The 21,159-nt window shown below is 41.7% G+C and overlaps 1 protein-coding gene and 1 long non-coding RNA gene across 2 annotated transcripts; both read left to right on the forward strand.

Moving 5' to 3' along the window:
- The first annotated feature begins 3,945 nt into the window (after positions 1 to 3,945).
- On the forward strand, positions 3,946 to 5,517 carry LOC139069820 (uncharacterized). The gene is made up of 3 exons (XR_011520489.1): positions 3,946 to 4,061; positions 5,183 to 5,265; positions 5,382 to 5,517. It is a non-coding gene; the product is annotated as an uncharacterized lncRNA (long non-coding RNA).
- Positions 5,518 to 11,681: 6,164 nt separating this feature from the next.
- On the forward strand, positions 11,682 to 18,354 carry trmt12 (tRNA methyltransferase 12 homolog). The gene is made up of 8 exons (XM_015948272.3): positions 11,682 to 11,717; positions 11,793 to 11,845; positions 11,984 to 12,143; positions 12,217 to 12,415; positions 12,691 to 12,841; positions 12,922 to 13,031; positions 17,313 to 17,470; positions 17,655 to 18,354. Exons 2-8 carry the CDS (start codon positions 11,793 to 11,795, stop codon positions 18,018 to 18,020), a joined length of 1,197 nt encoding a protein of 398 aa, XP_015803758.3. The 5' UTR covers positions 11,682 to 11,717; the 3' UTR covers positions 18,021 to 18,354.
- Positions 18,355 to 21,159: the final 2,805 nt, after the last annotated feature.

The following is a 21,159-nucleotide window of genomic DNA, read 5'->3' on the forward strand; positions in this document are numbered from 1 at the left end:
CCTAAAGGGCTTTAGAACGGTGGCATCAGACTCTAAAGTCTACAAATTCCTTCCTCTTGCAGCAGAGTCAAAATGGGACCTCTTCCACCTCTTCTAGGTTGTCTGGCAATCCTTTAAGGTGCATATAAAAAAAACACAAACATAAATAAGCTCAAACATGCTTACGGTAATTGTTACAGCACTGTCATTCAATGCTCCTTTCTTTACAGTACTACTGTATTGTACCACAGCACACTATGCTACATCAAGTCTGAGTTACAGTGACAGTTACAGTACGTCTATATTTAAAAGTCTGTAAGGTCATGTACTAATGTAAGTCTCCTGTATGACTATGATAGCATAGGGCAAGTTTGTGCTGAATAACTACATTACAGTATGCTCACCTGTTCTCCCCTTTCCCCCTCTACCCCACTTCCACAAGGCTGACCTTCCATGTCCTGCAGTTTTGTAGATACAGTATGCACCTCATGCCAATTCAGTGTACTGGTTTACAGTATATATATACTTGTAAAGTAGGGATTAACGCGATTCACCTGTTAGGGACTGTGTAGAAGAGGCTTTTCATTGGCTGGGAAGAACTGCGTTTTGGCAAGATGGTGGAGCGGACAAGCATGTCTGTAATCTTGCCTTTACCTGCGCCACAAATTTTGTTTGAATTTGTTCAAAACTTCCCCTGAAATTCATAAACGTACTCAGCAGAACTCGCCTGGCATTTTGTTGACATGCAGGTCCCAGCGGCGTGTAAAAACGTTCCATTCCTCGATGGACATGCCGACATCCACTCTCGGTCGATCCAGCGCAGGGCCAGGCAGGCCACGGGTGCAGCGGGTTCGGTCCGGCTCTGATGGGCCAGGCCATGGTTTGCCAGCAGCGCCACGGCGAGAGCCTCGGACACGTCGTCGGTGGCGAACGAGCAGGCTGGAACAGAGCATCTGACGACCACCATGGCTCCTTCATGAAGAAATACACTCCTCGATGTCTAATGGCTTTATTGACAAGGATGAAGGAGCCCTGCGGCGACATACAAAGCTGAGTGAGCAGAAGCTCACGGCAGTGTGAAGCAGCAGCATGGCCTGACAGCCAAAGCTAAGCAATGCGATAAAATAGGTAAACAAATGCAGCGTGGCTTAGCATGCATACTGACAATGTGACCATTACATTAGCTTAACAAGCAGGTGAAGACTTACAGATACAAGTCGAACAGTAGCATGGATAGACAGTAGTGTGATGGTTGAGCAGCAGCAATACAAATGAGAAGCAGCAGTATGTACAGTCAGGGATGGTCACATGCACGTGACTTCAGGCACATCCCTGAATACACCTTTTTCCCTCGAGGTTTGATCACAGCACATCCTAGAGGCCAGTGGTGACTTCTGCACATGTTATGGCTATGTGGGTTTTGTGAGCCAGGATATACACCTAGCTTATGAATGGTATCTTGTCTGTTACCCAAACATTTTTGGCCGATCACACTAACTGATAGAGTAACACACGGCATATATAAGTTATATATACATTTTTAACCATCACTCTCTCCATTCATGCAGTTACGTGTGGTCTGAGGAGGGAAGGCAGTCATCGTGACTAATTAGACCAATAATGCTATAGTAGGAAATCAAGTGTGTCCACTGACTGGTTTATGTATGATTTCAACATGTTTATGGCCAAAACTGCTGAAATTTACCCGTTTCCTGATCAAATACTTAAACCCAAGAGGAGGCGATGAACTAGCTGCCTTGCTCTCACTCCTGCACACATGCAGTGGCGGTTCTACATCGAATTACTCCCCGGGCGAGGCCCCCTTTGAGCGCCCCCCCCCCCAACCCCCCCCCCCCCCCACCACCACCACCACCACCACCACACCACCCCACCTGCATGAACACACGCATGTTTTCTACAAACAGGCATGTTTTATTAGAACGACTATTGAACATTCATTTTTCTAAGTTGCACATATTTACATTAATTACTATGAAGTTGTCAGAATGTAAAGCACTATTCATTATATACTGTATCAAAATATATAGAATCAAATATACAAAAACAAACAATAACTAAATATTAAGAATATATGAACATAATAGATAATAAATATTCTAAATAGCAAAAATATTTCACACGTAACAAACTAAAGATAATCACTACAGCATTGCACTTAGAATAGAAAACACAAACTAAAATTAAAACCTAACCTTGATGCAAAGTCATCAATAATGTCATCACATGAAATCTGCTCCCCTACTGAGTGATTGATACTAATCAGAGCCAGGTTAGTGAGCCGCCCCTGAAACATAGTTGACCTCAGGTATGACTTGATCAAGTTTTGAAAAGCTCCTCTCAGCTTGAGCCACAGTGACTGGCAGAGCAGTCCAAAAGTTGGGGTAGATCTCCAATAGATCTTTATCATGATCCATAATATTTTAGAATTGCCTCTGAAATTGTAATTTAAACTGACATAAAAAACTGTAGACTACCAAAAATGCCAACTTTTACAGAACAAATCATGTAAAAAATAATCAGTGCAGCCATCTGCAATAAATAAACAGGATAGTTAGTGGTGACTGGGGAGTTTTCTTCTGCTTGTAGAATTGTTTTATTTATTATTATGTGAACATGATCAACATGTGTTTGTTGTTGTTCAGGCAGGCCACGGGCTGCAGTGAGCATTTAACAAATCCTAGTTTGAATCAGTAAAAAACGATTCGAGGACTTTTTTCAAACCATTTGAATATTCGTTTAAATATTTCAGCCCTATTAGCTCTGTTAGCAATTAGTTGACCGCATTTAACCGTTAAAATCCCAGTTAACTGGTTCAAAAAATTGAAAACATGCATCATGAGAGCTACATACCTTTATCTTTCTGCTCTTTTTTCTTTTTTTCCCCTGAATGGGGGCACCTGGTGGTTTTAGCCTTTTTATGTTCATCTCTTCTGTTTGGCTCCTGACTCAGTAAGTTTCCTTTAGTCAGGACTAATAAATTTGAACTTGATGGGGGGTGACCACAAAATCGTTTTGTTTTTCCTTTTTTTATTCGGCCATTTCACACAATTCAGAGAAACCTGAAAGAATGATAGGCCTGTGTTTATGATATTATGAATGAAATATGGAAGAACGTTAAGATGTGATTGACTTTAGCCATGTTAATACAGTTGATTCAGCCCCTGCACGCTCATTTCATTTGGGAAAGACGCAGAGGTGAATTCCCCCGCCGCACCCCTCCCCTTCCTGTTCTTTAGACACACGGAGCACGTGAACGTTCTCAGTCAGCAGGAGCGCCTGCAACTGCAGGGGGCGCCAACTTGCTGTTTCCAATCCAGACACTGTCATAAGACAGATAATAGAAAACCTCGGTGCAGCGCAGATTTCCTTTTTTTTTTACTCCGCGCTTGTGCGCCCCTTTTGTGTCATGAAAAAATGCCGCCCCGGGCAACTGCCCTGTCTGCCCGTGCCTAAAACCGCTACTGCACACATGGCTGGGCGCATGCACCAGTGCCCTGTATCTATTGTGAGGTGCTGCGCCGTCAGACTGGAGGCAGAGATGAACGCCACTAGTCTCATACTATCAAGCTTTGGGGATTGTGAATTTGTAAGTCTGACTTCAGTCCACTCCAGCCAGTGCCTCCCCAGTCCTGAACCTCGCCGCACGTCACTGCATTCACAGCCAAGCTCTGTCAACCATGCTCACTTGTTTGATGGTGTAAGAAAAGTGGTAAATCTTTTACTCTGCATTTCTCACACCCTGTAACATTTTCCTAATTTTAACCTATTATATGTAAGTGTAGGCTCAATATTTTATAAGTGAGAAAAAAATATTTTTCTGGCTCCTCAAGGCTTCTGTTTGGTTAAAGGATGAAATGTTTTATCACAGTTACTCATTGTCTGTTTATTATACCAATAGTCTTTTTCTCATAGACAACTACACTGACCTGTGCCAAAAGAGGGAGGCATTCATAAAGGATGAGGACATCTGGAAAAGAGAGGAAGACAGGGGAAGAAAGAGGAAGATAAAGCCCAACAGCAGGTGGATGGACAATGAGGAAGAGAGTCAACAATCAAAAAAGGTAAATTAATTTATTAAAAAATGTGGAAATGGACAGCTCTCAAATTAATTGAGTACACTTGCATACAATACCTTATATAAGTGACACTTACAAACTATGTTATCATAATATTCATATATTCCTGTGAATTGCTTTGAAACCTTTATTTAAAAAACTTAAAAAGTTATTGTGTCACTATACTCTGACTATTCTAGTACTAAATATTTCCCTTTAGCACGTGTATTATAATTTGCATCAATGCTCATATAAGATAAACTCTATGTCATGGTCTGCATCTGCGTCTCCTCTCATGTGTCTCCTTGTGTTTCTCCATCCCTCTCTAGGTTCTCCTTTTGTGTCTCCTAGCGTCCTCATGTGTCCTTCTCTGCATCTTCCTCATGTGTCTCCTGGTGTTCTCCATTTTTCCCCAGATCTTCAGCCCTCTAGGTTTCCCTCCTCAGGTATCCCCCTCCCAGGTCCTGTGCTCCCGTGGCCCCCTTTAGTCACGCCCCTGTAGTTTTTCTTTCTGTAGTGTTTTTCCTTTAGTTTCAGCTCTCCCCTTAGAATATTAGTTATGTTTGCTGCCCTTCAGGTCTTTAGGTTTTTCTCTTAGGTCATTTTCCTTTGGCTACAGCTGTTCATGTTATTAGTCTCTCTAGTGTGTTTTTCCCATCGGTGTTTGAGGTCCCCCCCCCCCCCCCCCATTAGATTATTAGTTATGTTCCTGCTCTTCTTGTCTTTAGGTTTTATTCTTAGGTCATGTTAGTTTTCTCCCTGATTAGTAATTGAGTTCACCTGGTCTCTCTCTCCCTACACACCTGCAGTTCATCTCCCTCTCATCCTCCCCAGTGTATAAAACCCTGTCTGTGTCTCAATCTTTTGTCGGTCCATTGTTTTGTGTCAGCGTTGTTTTGTTCTTCGTCACTAGGTCTCTAGGTTTTGTGCTCTTAAGTGAGCTTCATTCGCCAGGGTTTCAGGACATAGGTTTTTGGCTTCCTGCCCTTTTGGAATTTTTTGTTCTCCTTCCTAATAAAGGACTGTTTTCATTTACATCCACTCCTGCCTCATGTCGTTCTGGGTGTCTGCATTTTGGGTCCAAACCTCCTCCAGACTCGCAACGTGACACTCTTAAAATTTTGCAGCAAAAATTTAAAAAGGCATCCTGTCCTTCAAAAATGATGAAGACTTGAAGAAGGATCTGATGGCAAGACAAAAAGATTTAGAGGTAATTTATCATATTTGAATATTTACAAGCTGTAGTTGTAAACATGCTATTTGTGTCTGAAACACATGACACTAACATGTTGTGTGTGTTTTGGTGTTGATTTCTGTGTCTTGCAGTCCCCAACCGAATATGAGGAGTCATCAGATGACGAGCTGCCATCCAGGAACTGGAGCAAGGCACAAAAGCAAATAAAGCAGTTAATAGCTGAGAATAAAAGGCTGAAAGAAGACAACTTTAAACACCTAATAGAAGCAATGAAAGGTATGTTTATATGATCAGTCTTTTCATGTAGAGACAAGAGAACTAGATTAGGATATTATTTATCTTAAAGTTGCACAAAAAATGACTGTTTTTTGTATGGCTTGAGAGTTCGCTTAAATAGCAGACATAGGGTTTTAATGTTTTAAAATAATTATTTATATCTTCATTCTCAATAGAGCTTCCAGCAGTCGTGCAGAACTTGCGAGACATAACTGAGCTATTGTCATCGACCTCAAGCAGTGCATCAGCCGGATCAACACTCGTGCAAACACCTGTTAACACCAGAGCGATCAGAACTGCAACTTTCTGCTCCCGCATCTCCTCAAGTGGACTCTGCTGACTTGGTAATGCTTGTATTGCACTAGAATAGGGGTGGTGGTGGTGTAAACTTTAGTTGTCACCATTTTCACACCTTCTGAATTTGTATGTATCAGGTTGAAGAATGTCTCTCGGAAAAAGTCCAAAAATATAAATGTTTACAACGGTACGGAGCAATCGTTTGATTCATAGAAGTAGGGGAAACATGAGTTTAGAGGTGGAGTCTGCATGAAGAGGTGTAGGACAGTGAGGGACACATTTGTCCATGTTAAAAAGTCTGAAATACATAAACACAAAATGTAATTATCATTCACCAGAGACATGACTGTAGTGGTGGCAGGAAACCACCAGATCATTATCATTATTATGAATTATTATAAAACATCAGAATACATCTGATACATACATACTCTGATAAAATTGTCAACAGACAGTCTGAAGTGTTTGGTTTTGAAAAAGTCAGTTTTATTTTGGCAAGTCGGTCAAAATGTCTAACGATTTTGACTTTTTCAGTGTGGCTAGTGTGGGGGGAGTGGGTGCTTGATCAAACCTATTGAAATGCAGGTTTTGGTCGTTCACCCAATTCACGTCCTCTTCTGCCTGTGAGTGGGGCATTTTGAAGCCAGATATGGTTTTCAGGGTTCTCCACACCCCACTGATATTCTGCTGCTGCTGCTGCTGCTGCTGCAGCTGCTCCTCCATTTTCCTCTTGAATGACTTGAGTTGAATCACTGAAATAATTTATACATTGTGGCACAATGAGAGGCACTTAGATATTTACATTACTTTTTTTGTAGCTTTGAGTGGATATTAATGTTTTCTTTGTTATGTCTTCAACAGGCCATGCTCTGTCAAAGTTCCCTGGCACAAGTGTGCAAGACGTCAGAAGAATAATCCGGAAAAAGTGCAACAACGAAAGCTATAAGCAGGCTTCTGCAAAGAAGTCCTTGGACATTTAAAAAATTGGACATTGTTTGCAGCTGACCACACTCACATGGACTACTAAACACAAACATCTAATACACAATGGTAGTTTATGCAGATGAGCTTTTGGCTCAGAAAGGTGCATTATCATCTTGCTTATAGCAGGGTCCTGGAACTGAAGACTGACAAGGTTATTTATAGAAAAGCCTAGTTGAACAGACACAAACCCATCAGTTGGTTGAAAGATGGACACATCATCAGGGGGCCACAAGGGTTTGAGGGACCATGAGGTGCCCACATCTTTACCTTGTGTGGCAAGAGGGTCTGTAAAGTTGTTGAGATGACCGTCAAGGAAGTTCTCTGGCAGAAGTCGAGCTTCAAAGCCGAGTTTCTGGCCACCAATGTAGCTGGAAAGGTGTTTACCTGTCCACATGGTGGAAAGAGAAAGATTATTGCAATCAGAATATTTTAACACAAGTTGTTTGTCTCGCTCGAATACAGGAGCATCTGCTTGGTCCACGACCTGTTTAATCTGAGAGAAAACATCAGAATGTGACTCTGGTGAAAGCTGAATCTGTGGTGGCAAAGGTTCTGGGTTAGGTGGTGAACATGTTGTTCCCGCCTGCTCAGAGTTACCAACCGTGAAACAGTGGAGGTCAGGAGGCAGAACGATGGGCACAGGTTCTTCAACCCCTGACCAGAGTTCCCCTCCTCCCACATCAATGACAGCATCAATGCGCCTCAGAAAGTCCATGCCAAGGGTGAGTGGCATGGTTCCACTTTCGGAGATGTACACGGGGTGTGTCAAGCTCATAGGACCGATCGTGAATTGGAGCAGAGTCTTAGAAGACAAGAGCACTGTAGAATCAGAGAAAACACGAATAGTTAATGCACAGGGAATCAGTTCTGGAGGGTGTACGCCTCCCCCTACATCCAGGCAGACGCGGTCAAAAAGAGACTTGCTCATGATTGTAAAATCTGAAACAGTGTCTAAAAGTGCATTGCAGGGATGCCCCTGTTGCAATATGACAGACACTGTGGGCTTACCACCCCTCCCCTGTGGCAGGAGAGGTCCCAACAGTAGTTCGTCAGGCTCGACACCAGGGGGCGCCTGGCCAGTCCATGGAGGTTTCACTTATCATTGTGGATGGAGCGATATGGGACATGTTGTGTGTTTCCTGTAGTTCAGAGCCAGTCAGTACATCTGGTTGCAGCGTTTCCATCTTATCTGAAGGCAAATCAGCAGAGCACAGGGTTAGAGCCCCTCCCTTGTGGGAGGCATCTCCAATAGCTTGGACTTTTGTGACTTCCTGTTGCAGATTGGAAAGCTGCCTCTGCATGTCTTTCTTTTCAGTAAATTGCATATTTCTCATTTCAGAAAGTTGCATATTTAGTTGGGTCTGCGTTCGTGAAATCTGCAGTTGAAATTCATTTTTCATCTGTAGAGAGAAGTCAAATGATTAATTTGCTCTGAAGCCATTGTATAGATGTAACAGGTCCTTTAATTTGTTGTAAATTAATGGGAGCTGAAAAGGAAACCCTTGCTTACTGGTTGAATGTAAATGAGCTTTGTTACAGGAGAAAGTTGTAGTGTTTTGAATGAACAGTCAGGGCAGAACAGTTCAGTAATGACTCAGAGATGTCACTCAGGAGACCGTAGAAAGATGGCAGTCAAGATTGCGTGGCGGTCCAGGCAAGATGGCGGCATGTGTGTGCATGCGCTGTGCTTCCAACTGGCGGTTAGCACAAATGGCTAACGAAAGTCAGTTTCTCATACCGAAAGTGTTATAAACACTGCTAAATCAACTCGATCAGAGCGAAGTTTTATCCCTTTGAGGGTAGCGGATTTTAAGACACAGGAGCGCTGTGTCGATCGATTTTCAGCTGCGGGTAGCTACTCCGTTTTTGCTGAAATCGAGAGCTAAACTTTAGCAGCTGAGCGTGCTAAGCTAGTGGAGCCTGTCAGCTGAACAGGCGTGTGGTCCAATTCTATCGTAGAACTGGCCAGCCCGAATAAGCGAACGTTCGTGAGCGTTCGTTTTAATATTTCGGACTATTTAGTGTTGTGCAGTTTGTGTTGCACGGACGCTATTGTCATGGTCTGCGTCTGCGTCTCTCTCATGTGTCTCCTTCTGTTCTCCATCCCCCTCTAGGATCCCCTTATGTGTCTCCTTGTGTTCCTCATGTGTGCCCTTGTCTGCAGCCCCTCCAGGTTCTCCCCCCAGGTATCCCTCCCAGGTCCTGTGCTCCCGTTGGTCTCCCTTAGTCACCCCTCTGTAGTTTTTCTATAGGTTCAGCTTTTCATTTAATTAGTCTCTTTTAGTGTGTTTCTTTCCCCACCGGTTTTTTAGTTCTCCTTCCTCCTTAGATCATTAGTTATTTATCTTGCTATTCTTGTCTTTAGGTTTTGTTTTTATTCTTAGGCCATGCTATTTTCCCCTCCTCAACTCACTTTCCTCTCCCTGATTAGTTAATTGATTTCACTAGGTTTCTTTCCCCACGCACCTGCAGCTCATCTCCCACTCATCCTGCCCCAGTGTATTTAACCCAGTCTGCGTCTCAGTGTAGTGTTGGTTCATTGTTTGTGTCAGCCTCGTCTCATCCCCCTCTCTAGGTTTTAGTATCTCTCTTGGTCTCTTGTGTTGTTGGTATTCTCTAGGTTTTGTTAGTAGGAATTTTGGACTCTGGTTTTTGGCTCCCTGCCTCCTTAGGATTTACTCCTTAACAAAGGATTTTACGTGTTTTCCATCTCCTGCCTCGTGTCTCTGGTTCTGCATCTTGGGTCCTAACCTTCCTCCAAACCCGCATTCCATTTTAAAAGCTTATATTGACTGTCGCAATTGATTCTAGTCAAGCTACGGAAATGACCAGTTCCGGCGATCACTCGGTGACTGGGGAAGATCAGCTTCCGGTGGAGACATTCTTTATCTCCGTACACAAGATTAATACAGTGTCATGAAACACTCAGAAAAACATATAAACATGTATTTACATTGAAGATGACAGCAGGAAAAATCCGTTCTTTGTGCTAGAAACTCCAATATAGCTTGAGGTGACGTCAGCCTTTAGTGGAAGAGAGATGAATCAGCGCCTCCTTGTGGGAGGTGAACGGTGCCACACCCCCTTTTTGACTTTAAATTGAGATGCTGCACTCTAGTGGTGAATTATCATGCAGACTAGTTCTGTGTCCCTGGGGGGGGGGGGGTGTAACTTTTGGTGGAAAACAGTAATTTCATTCTGTTACAGCATTAAAATGTGAAGAATAAATATAAATAGAAGTTTATTTGTAGTACTACTGAGAAACCTCAAACGTTACATTCAGTATATATTCAGTAGTTTTTGTAAACGTTAGGTTAACTGGTAGTAAATTATTCGTATACCTTGAAGATTGCATTTAGTATACATTAAAGTGTACTTTCATAAAACTATAAGTAAACTTAAAGGTCATTGCAAGTAAACTAAAAGGATACCCAAGTTTATTTTCAAGTAAACTAAAAGTTTACTTAAAGTATATTACAAGTGAAGTAAAAGTTTTCTTAAAGTTTATTAAAAGTAATCAGAGTTTACTTAAAGTTTATTACTAATGAACTAAAAGTTGACTCAAAGTATATCACAAGTGATATAAAAGTTTACATAAAGTATATTACAAGTGAACTAAAAGTTTACTTAAAATATATTACAAGTGAACTAAACATTTACTAAAAGTATCTAACAAGTGAACTAAAAGTTTACTCAGCGTATATTACAAGTGAACTAAAAGTTTACTCAGCGTATATTACAAGTGAACTAAAAGTTTACTCAGCGTATATTACAAGTGAACTAAAAGTTTACTCAGCGTATATTACAAGTGAACTAAAAGTTTACTCAGCGTATATTACAAGTGAACTAAAAGTTTACTCAGCGTATATTACAAGTGAACTAAAAGTTTACTTAAAGTTTATTACAGGTAAACTAAAAGTATACAAAACAGTTTATCGCAAGTAAACAAAGTTTACTTTAAGTTTATTGCAAGTAGACTAAAATAGCTTGAAGTTTACTTTAGTGTTCTTCTAAGTATACTTTTATGGATTTAAAGTGTTCCAATTTAGTGCGAAGAAGTATACTTGATAGTAAACTACTGGTGTACTTGTATCCGTGTACTTGGAGAAAAGTATGCTTGGGGACATATACTTTCTATACTTTAGTATACTTTGTAAAATAAACTTGAAGTTTACTACTTTTTGGTAAGGGTTAGGATGTACAGGTGGCCTAGTGTCCTTTTTCACAAATCTCATTTTATCCTATCTCAAACACGGCACGTTAGCTTTTTGTACGTATTTTGAAGGACAATTACTGAAAAAGTACACAGTAAAAGTAGGTCATACTTTGGTACCAGGTAGTACTCAAGGTACTTAGCAGGTATGTATAGGTGGCCTAGTGTCCTTTTTCACAAATCTCATTTTATCCTATCTCAAACTCAGCACTTTTGGCATTTTGGACATACTTTTAAGTACAATAACTGAAAAGTGCACAGTAAAAGTAGTTCATACTTTAGTACCAGGTAGTACTCGAGGTACTTAGTATGTGTGTATCAAAAAGGCACATTTAGCATTTCAGCCCATTCTGTCGCTCATCTCAGCTCTTCTCCAGCAGCGAGACGGTATTACCGTAAAGTACCATGTAAATGCGCACTTCAATTGGAGGTGCGGCTCGCTTGATCACGGAAAAACGAACGACGGCTCACCGCAGTAAAAAAACTTCCACTTAAGAGAAATGCATGCCGTTTAAAAATGATTGACATTTATTAACTAATTCAAAATAGCAGTTTATATTTTTCTGAAATAGATCAATGTTTTTATTTTCAAACAAAAACATAGGTATAAATTTTGTTTCTAGAAACGACGTTTCCGTTTTGTTTTTGTCCGTCCTCAATAAGGATCCGGGAGGAAACACGATACGTGAATTTGACGGTTAGCTTCCGACAGCTTTAATAATTAAAAATAATCACAGAAAACCAATCAACTATTTTTAAGTTTCTTTTAAAGATGGATGGTGTGCCTTGTCTTCGTGTGTCTCCGTGTCATGCACAACTGTTCAGGTGAAGATGAATTGTCTGTGTGAACCTCTGTTCACTCCAAGTTAGCTACCAGTTAGCGTTAGACCCTCGACATTGTTTAAAGGCTGAAAACATTTTGTGTCCGTCTGGAATAGCGGAGAAACTGTGTTTATTTTATAGGAAATGTCTACAGTCCAGAGGGCTGCTTAACCAGAGACTGAGTCTAGTCAAGAACGCAGATGGAACTGTCCTCCTGCCCGTTTTAGGATCCTGTTTGTCACAAATTGATCTTCAGTCTCTGAGAAACACTGCAGGGGGTTGTGACTTAGTTTGGACTCAGGTAATTCCCGCTAAGTGAAATACTTAAAATGTAAAGCTGGATGTTTTCAGCTTTGTCATTTTCCTCCCCTTAGTCTCCACTTCAGTCAAAGACGAAAAAAGGGAAAACAGGTGGACACAAACTTGTGGAAATCCTCCAGGAACTGATGGAGTCTCAAGGTGAGAGATGGACAGAGGAGCTGAAGAAAGACCTCCCTTGTAGCTTCCAGAGACACGGGGATCTCATCCTGCTGGGGGACAACTGTTTTACCCATCCACTGTGGAAGAGATTAGGTACTGCTCCACCTACCTTAACACTAACTAGACTGAATTAGGATTAAGTAGAAGACAAGGAACAGGCTGGAGCATATACTCAGTTAAGAGGTTTTAATCAGTGGTGCGAACCAACATTTTGACATGATTGTCTTCATCATGGAGTGCGCTCCAGCCTCTTCCTTGTCTTATATTTCATATCCTTCAGCTATAGAGCACCTTCAACATCAGAATCGGATTGTGCGCAGAGCACCTCCTATATTAGGATTGAGCCGGTGTGCTTTCTCCTATTTTAGATGACCGGTTATGGAGGGCTGTGGCCAAAGCACTGGGTGTTGAACGCCTGGCAAAAAAGAGCCGGATATCCCAGGATGGATTTAGGTCTCCTGTGGTGATGATGCTTTTGGGGGAAAGCAGCTGGGTCAAACATGTGGACAATGGCATCAGGTCAGTCTTTGTGAGATTCTTTGTAATTATCTCTTTGTTTGGATTTTTAAAAGCAGATGTGTTTTGTTTTGTTTTTTCAGCTATGAGTTTGACGTAACAAAGAGCATGTTCTCAGCTGGAAACATAACAGAGAAGCTCCGGGTGGCACGATTTGACTGCAGAGGAGAAACTGTGGTAGATTTATACGCAGGTATTAAAACATCATTGTGCATTTCAGACAACAAAAACTATAAATCTAAGAAGCCATGATTTTATACACAAAACTCATTGAGATTTATAAACATCCATACAATATTACAGACCTAACTGCAGTAAATGCCACTCTATCCATCCATCATCTTCCGCTTATCCGGGGTCAGGCAGCGGGGGCAGCAGTCTAAGCAGAGAGGCCCAGACTTCCCTCTCCCCAGCCACTTGGGCCAGCTCCTACAGGGGAAACCCAAGGCGCTCCCTGGCCAGCTGAGAAACATAGTCCCTCCAGCGTGCCCTGGGTCTTCCCTTGGGTCTCTTTCCATTTGGACATGCCCAGAAAATCTCACCAGGAAGGCATCCAGGAGGCCTTCTAAAGCTGGGCGGATACAGTGCAACTTTTTCACTCGTAGCGTTCAGCTTCAGCTCAAACTGTACGACTTCCCCACAGAGCAAATCTCACGAGTCATGTGCTCATACTGTACGTCTGGGAGCAACACAGCGGACCTGTAAATATGCTAAAAATAGCAGTTTTTACAAAACACGCCAGACTGTTTTGTGTTGTTATTAATGTCTATTGTCCTTCGGGAGTGCTGTAGGAGGAGGACACAGGGATTTGTAGAAAGGAAAGTAAATCAATGTTTTGTGATCAGTTCAATTTTACATAAGCATGAAAAAAATGCTTTCTTGACGATCCTAGTCATTATGTGCGTAAAAAAAATAAAAACAAATGACGTGTGTTAATAGAGGAATAGCCGTGTTGACGCATGTTTGCACATGCGCTGTGAGCGGTTCTGGTACTTTCTGGGTCACAGCCACTCGCAGCGCCACGATGCGCTCACGAGGGTCAAGCAAAATATCAAACACGCCAGAAATCTGTGTGAGCTCATGATTTATGATCAGTAGCTGGTCACATGGTGTTAATCACCTCTCGTAACCCCCTGTGCAAAACTCGCCCTGATCTTGTGGATTCTTGCATGAGGGGGAAAATCGGCTCAGAAAAGCGAAAAAGCCGCACAGTGTCCGCACGGCTTAACTAGATGCCCAAGCCACCTCATCTGGCTTCTCTTGATGTGGAGGAGTAGCGGATCTACTCTGAGCCCCTCCTGGATGATAAAGCTTCTCACTCTTTCTGAAGCTTTATGCTTGACGTTTCAATGATGTCTGCATGGCTCCACGCGACCAAATGACATCATTTCAGCAACCACACCCCTCCGCACGACCCACAGATTCCACACCACGCACCTAGGAAGTGCTCTAACTACAGTTGTGGTCAGAGGTTTACATACACTTGTAAAAAATATAAGGGCTCCACTGAGTGTCCCGTTATTTCTAAAACTCTGATTTTTCTCTGATAGAGTGATTGGAACAGATACTTGTTTGTCTAAAAAAACATTCATGAAGTTTGGTTCTTTAATGTCTTTATTATGGGTTAACAGAGAAAAGTGATCACATTTGCTGGGTCACAAATATACATACAGCAACATGAACTAGCAATTTTGAGTGACTTCTTGTGAGTGATTATGAGTGACTACAGCTGGTGACTTCTCTTAGGCCAGGTAAATAGGGCTCATTGGATACAAACGCCCACAAACGCTACAATGGGAAAGTCAAAGGAGCTCAGCATGGATCTGAAAAAGCGAATTATTGACTTGAACAAGTCAGGAAAGTCACTTGGGGCCATTTCAAAGCAGCTGCAGGTCCCAAGAGCAACAGTGCAAACAATTGTATGTAAGTATAAGGTGCATGGCACTGTTTCATCACTGCCAAGATCAGGAAGAAAACGCAAGCTATCACCTGCTGCTGAGAGAAAATTGGTCAGGAGGGTAAAGAGTGAACCAAGAATCACCAAAAAGCAGATCTGCCAAGAATTAGAAGCTGCTGGAACACAGGTGTCATTGTCCACAGTCAAACGTGTTTTGCATCTCCATGGACCGAGAGGCTGCCGTGCAAGAAGGAAGCCCTTGCTCCAAAAGCGGCACCTTAAGGCTCGACTGAAGTTTGCTGCTGATCACATGGACAAAGATAAGACCTTCTGGAGGAAAGTTCTGTGGTCAGACGAAACAAAAATCGAGCTTTTTGGCCACAATGCCCAGCAATATGTTTGGAGGAGAAAAGGTGAGGCCTTTAACCCCAAGAACACCATGCCTACAGTCAAGCATGGTGGTGGGAATATTATGCTGTGGGGCTGTTTTGCTGCCAATGGAACTGGTGCTTTACAGAGAGTAAATGGGATAATGAAGAAGGAGGATTACCTTCACATTCTTCAACATAACCTAAAATCATCAGCACGAAGGTTGGGTCTTGGGCGCAGTTGGGTGTTCCAACAGGACAATGACCCCAAACACACATCAAAAGTGGTAAAGGAATGGCTAAATCAGGCTAGAATAAGGGTTTTAGAATGGCCTTCCCAAAGTCCTGACTTAAACCGCATTGAAAACATGTGGACAGTGCTGAAGAAACAAGTCCATGTCAGAAAGCCATCAAATTTAACTGAACTTCACCAATTCTGTCAAGAGGAGTGGTCAAAGATTCAACCAGAAGCTTGCCAGAAGCTTGTGGATGGCTACCAAAAGCGCCTAATTGAAGTGAAAATGGCTAAGGGACTTGTTACCAAATATTAGCACTGCTGTATGTATGTTTGTGACCCAGCAAATGTGATCACTTTTCTCTGTTAACCCATAATAAAGACATTAAAGAAGCAAACTTCATGAATGTTTTTTGTGACAAAGAAGTATCTGTTCCAATCACTCTATCAGAGAAAAATCAGAGTTTTAGAAATAACGGGACACTCAGTAGAGCCATTATATTATATTTTTACAAGTAAGTGTGTGTGTGTGTGTGTGTGTGTGTGTGTGTGTGTGTGTGTGTGTGTGTGTGTGTGTGTGTGTGTGTGTGTGTGTGTGTGTGTGTGTGTGTGTGTGTGTGTGTGTGTGTGTGTGTGCCAAAGTTTTACTCATTGTTGGTCATTCACATGTGAGGATATGACATGAATGTGTATATAGGTTTTTATGGGTTTTACAAATGTGTAATTTGGATGTGTTTTTAGAATTTAGAGATTTTAGTGCCGGCTGCTTCACAATGCTGTCTCGAATTGCCCCTCGGGGACTAATAAAGTTGTCTTGAGTCTTGAGCACTGCAGGTGCTTTCCATGTCCAAAATGTGCAAAAGCCAGGTCCTTAGGTCCAGGTCCAAGTCCAGGTCCTCCAGAGATTCTCAGGAAGTGCCACCAACGGCTAGCCTAGTGAACTAGACCAAATTCTTGCTTTGCAAAGTTATGTATTCACATATATAGTCTGGCTTGCCAGGCTAACCAACGGCTATGTCTCCTTAGGAAGCTCAACTCCTTTGGAGTCAGCTCCTCAGTCATGATGACCTTTTACTGTACCTTCCTGGAAAGCATCATGACCTTCTCCATCACTTGCTGGTTCTACTCCCTTAGCCTCCAGAACAGGAACAGACTGCAGCACACTACATCAGTGTGTTCCAAAATCGTGGGCCTGCCTGTCAGAACTCTTGCTCAGGTTTTCTATCAACAAGCCCTGAGACAGGCAGCCAAAATCCTCCACAACCCCTCTCACATTCTTCACCCCGCATTTCAATGGCTCCCCTCTGGGCGACGCCTACGCTGCATTTCCTGCAAGACTGAGAGGAGGAGAGCCACCTTTGTCCCTAAAGCCATTCTGCTCTTTAACTCCAGCAGATAAGATAAGACCATCCCCCGAAAAACCCTCTCCTTGGGCTCTCCATATATTTAACTTTTATACAGACAACACTTTAGTCACTTTATTCACTTTACTCAGTGATTTTTGCATATTTTACTGTTTTATCCATCTTATTGCTGCTTCATTACTTCCTTATTGCCTATTTATTTAATGTTCTTATGTCCAACGCCATGCTGCTCTGCTGTTATTTCTTTTAATTGCCCCTCGGGGATAAAGTTTTTCTGATTCTGATTCCTTAGTCAACTTTAAAGTTGTGCACATTTTTCCGCTAAGTTTTCTTTCATAAATCCCAAAGTTTGCATGGAAAGTTGCTTACGTAGTTTTCCGACCCCGTTTTGTGCGTAAGCAAGCTTGATAAATGAGGCCCCTGGCCTGTAATTTTAATAAATCACTTCACCTGACGGTAAAACAAGAAAGTTACCTTTGACCTTTGTGTCAACCATTATTTGTGGACACAAAAAGAAGATTGTTTCTGTTCTGTTTCATTCATAATGAAATTGAATCTAAATCATAAAGCTTTCTGCTGAGTATTTATCACATTTGCTGTCCTTAATCAGGTATTGGATACTTCACTCTCCCATATCTGGTACATGCAAAGGCCAGGCATGTTCATGCCTGTGAGTGGAACCCTGATGCTGTTGCAGCTTTACAGAAAAACCTTCATGCAAATGGAGTGTTGGACCGCTGCACCATTCATCAAGGAGACAGTCGACAGGTTAAATATTTTTCATGGCTGATATGTTATTCGTATTTATTATAAAAGTTGTCTTCCAACAAGCTAAACTCAGGTACTTCCTCTAGTGGTACTACTGTCTAACTCTTGCTGTCTCTGATAAATAAGTAAAAGCTTTTAATGTTACAGAAAATAATAATCCACCATCTTTGTTTCTCTCTCACAGCTCCAGTTGTGTAATATTGCCGACCGTGTGAATCTGGGCCTCATCCCGAGCTCTGAGGACGGCTGGCCGGTTGCTTGTCGACTTCTCAGGAGAAAAACGGGTGGAACTCTACACATTCACCAGAACGTCACCCAGCCGTTACAGAACCCCGCTGCTAACGATGCTGCTGAGAGAGAGACTGCAAAGAAAACTGACAGGGCGGTGTGGCAGACCTGGGCCCAAAATACATCAAATCGAGTTGCTTCTCTTCTTAAAGATATCACTGGTGCACCGTGGGTAACAAACATACAGCACATAGAGCATGTGAAGTCATATGCACCTCATGTCCACCACATTGTGCTGGACTTGGAGTGCAGACCATCTTAAATTTATGTAAATATGGTGTAAACTGCAAACGGCTCCAGTTTCAGAAATCTACAGAGATCAGTAGTTTCCAACACAAACTCAATAGCAGCTTGTCATCTGTGCAGGGTTTAGTAAACCTTTATTCTTCTCAGGATGGCTGATGTAGCACAAACTCTACTCAAAACTCCTGTTTTACTGACCTCCTCTTGTAGCTGGCTAGACTCAAGACTGCATCATCTTCTGGTCGCTGCACAGAACTCTCACTGCAGGATGCTTCATGGTTGTCATTTTATTCATGTGTATACTGGTTTTCTTTTTTCCAGAAATTAAAGTAAGATGTTGAGATGGTGTGAAATGTCTGACTGTTTTATATTGTTTGTTAATTCTGACATCTGAGTGGAAAAACAAAACACAGAGACCTTCACACAGAGGAGGCCCTAAACGCTTCATAGGAGTGGAAATAATGCTAATCTCATGATCTGACCTCCACACTCAGCGGGTCTGAACCTAGTTGACTACATATCAAAGATTGTACCCAAATAAGGGAATTTCTTCAGGATGAGCGAGGTTCATTTTTAAACACTAAGTTAAAATCGTTGCAAATTATTAATGGAGCTTTTCTTCCAGCTTGTGGCTGTCCACCTTTAGGCCTTTTTTGTCCTTCCACATCTGTGAAAGTATTTTCGTTTTTCCCCTCAAACAGACAAATTCTGCATTTCAGCATGTAGTTGATTGTATTCAAACTTTTAGGGGAGCATGTCCTTTAAAGTAAAAAAAATCTTCAATATATGATATGTCCTCACTGGGTTTGGATAGAAATTGTGTTAAACTAGTTGGCAAAGAACAAAGTCTCAACTTTTTCTTTTCTTCTCTTTCGGCTTTTCCGTCCAGAAATTGTCACAGTGAATCAACTACCTCCACGTAGTACTAAAAAAAGTCCCAACTTTTTCCTTTGAAACATTGTTTTACATTTGGTTTGGTATTGTGTGTATTAGAAAGAAGAGGTATGCTAACCCTTGTCTCGTTTTATCATGAGTGAAGACAGGTGTTGTGCAAAGATGTTTAGATCACATAGATTTTTTTAATACCAACGGTGACAATACAGGTGAGACTTGAAATGTTAGGATATGTGGTAAAAGTTCATTTATTTTATTAATTCATCTTAAAAGGTGAAATTAATATATGAGATGGACTCATTACATGCAAATCCAAATATTTCTTCGTCTTGATTTGTTATAAGTGTGATGATTATGGCTTACAGCTGATGAAAACCCCACATTCAAATTCTCAGACAATTAGAAAATTGTGCAAAGGTTCAATATTCTAGAATCCGTGTCACTCTAATCAGCTAATGGATCCATAACACCTGCAATGGGTTCCTGATCCTTTAGATGGTCTCTCAGTCTAAGCTGAATTACTGACATAGATGGCCATTTGCACCATATTCTAGTTTCTCCAGTTACACATGTGGGCCTATACAGTTCACCCAAGTGGAGGTAATAGACCTAAATTAAGCAAATAAGGTAGCAGGTAATAGGGAAAACAAGGAAGTCAAAAAGGAATTTAAATTACATTAAAAACAATGAAAATAAAAATAGATCATGCTGACTAAATCACATCTGCTTCACCCAGACTGAGTTTGGGAGCCATCATCAATCATACACACATGAAGTATCTCAAGAATTGTAAGTGTGAAAATAGAAATATTAAATTGATCCAAATAAGGAATAATTAATGTCATTTGTAGTTATTAAGGTTCTTTTTTACATCCGCTGGACAGAGCCGTGTCCAGGACTTTTAAAATGGGGTGGCCCATGTGGGGCACTTGCTTATGCATGGGTGGCACCAATGGTTATGCTTATTTATTTATTTATTTACACAAATCGTTTATTTATTGTGAATTTCGGAGTTTCACATTGCACAATCACCATTTTTTCTATTCATCTTCTAGTTTTGTGGTGGTTAGCAAGTCACTTCTTGTTGCATTATTGCCACCAACTGGAGTTGAGTGGGACTCTAAATACTATTTATGTGAATATAAAAAATAAATAATATTAATAAATGTTCTGTAGGCCTGGGCTAGAAGATAATGTTAAAGGTGCATGCTACCACACACTATTTTTGGAGTTTACAACTCACGCCTTTTGTCGACAATGTAAAGTCAGTTTAAATTGGAACTTGGTAGGGTGGCACCTGGGGTGGCCAATCAGATTCTAAGGGTGGCATGTGCTACCCCAGGCCACTCCCTGGACACGCCCCTGCCGCTGGAGGATCAGACTGCCAAGGTCCCTGCTTTTGGCTACTACCCTGACACACAATGCACCCAACCCCTTTGGCCCCTCCCACTAGTGGTGAGCTCATGAAAAGGGGGACCCATGTCTCCTCTTTGGGCTGTGCTCGGCCGGGCACCACGGGTAAAAGCCCGACCTCTAGGCGCTCACCAACATGCCCCAACTCCAGGCCTGGCTCCAGACGGGGGCCCCGGTGACCCGTGTCCGGGCTATCACAGAATGTGACCATCTGAATCTCAGTAATAATGCAGATGTCTTTAATTTTCACTAAAGATAATTACAACAAAAGGGTTTTCGTGATGTTTGTGTCATTTTATTTCCCTTTTTATCTCCACCAGTACATATGAGTGGCATTGGAGTGACGGGGGGAAAACGTAGCAACCAGATAATCTAATCAATTTCCCTCTGGGATTAATAAAGTATTTTTGAATTGAATTGAATCTGCACTGGTTTCTAATAAACTGAGGATGTGCATCACAACAATTAATTTCAATAAATGGAAGTTCTGAACATTTTACCTGCAGACCTCGCATGTTGTAAAATCAATGTTTAATGTTAGCAAACATTTCTTGTCAAAGCCCTGGTTATCGCTGCATTTATTGTCCTGTTTGTTTGTAATAAACATTGACAAACGCTCTTTTTAATATCCATGGCCCGCGCCGCACAACTTCCTCAAAGCTTACGTAGTTTACGGTTTTAACGTAGCATCTTCTTTTATGCCAAGTCAGGATGTACAGATGCAATAAAACGCAACACTGACCCCTGGGGTCACAAATTGTGATGGGTCGCAGAATTTGGTGTAACACCTGTTGGCATGGACATAGTTTGGGCGGGGGACACTTTATCTAAAGTCACATTTTGTCCCCTGC

Source organism: Nothobranchius furzeri, chromosome 1 (assembly GCF_043380555.1).
Source record: "Nothobranchius furzeri strain GRZ-AD chromosome 1, NfurGRZ-RIMD1, whole genome shotgun sequence".
NCBI classification, from domain to species: Eukaryota; Metazoa; Chordata; class Actinopteri; order Cyprinodontiformes; family Nothobranchiidae; genus Nothobranchius; species Nothobranchius furzeri.

Coding starts and splice junctions, on each gene's coding strand:
- trmt12 (XM_015948272.3), top strand. CDS start 11,793: ATGGATGGTGTGCCTTGTCTTCGTGTGTCTCCGTGTCATGCACAACTG. Junction 11,846..11,983: donor TGTCATGCACAACTGTTCAG/GTGAAGATGAAT, acceptor TTTATTTTATAG/GAAATGTCTACAGTCCAGAG. Junction 12,416..12,690: donor TCCACTGTGGAAGAGATTAG/GTACTGCTCCAC, acceptor CTCCTATTTTAG/ATGACCGGTTATGGAGGGCT.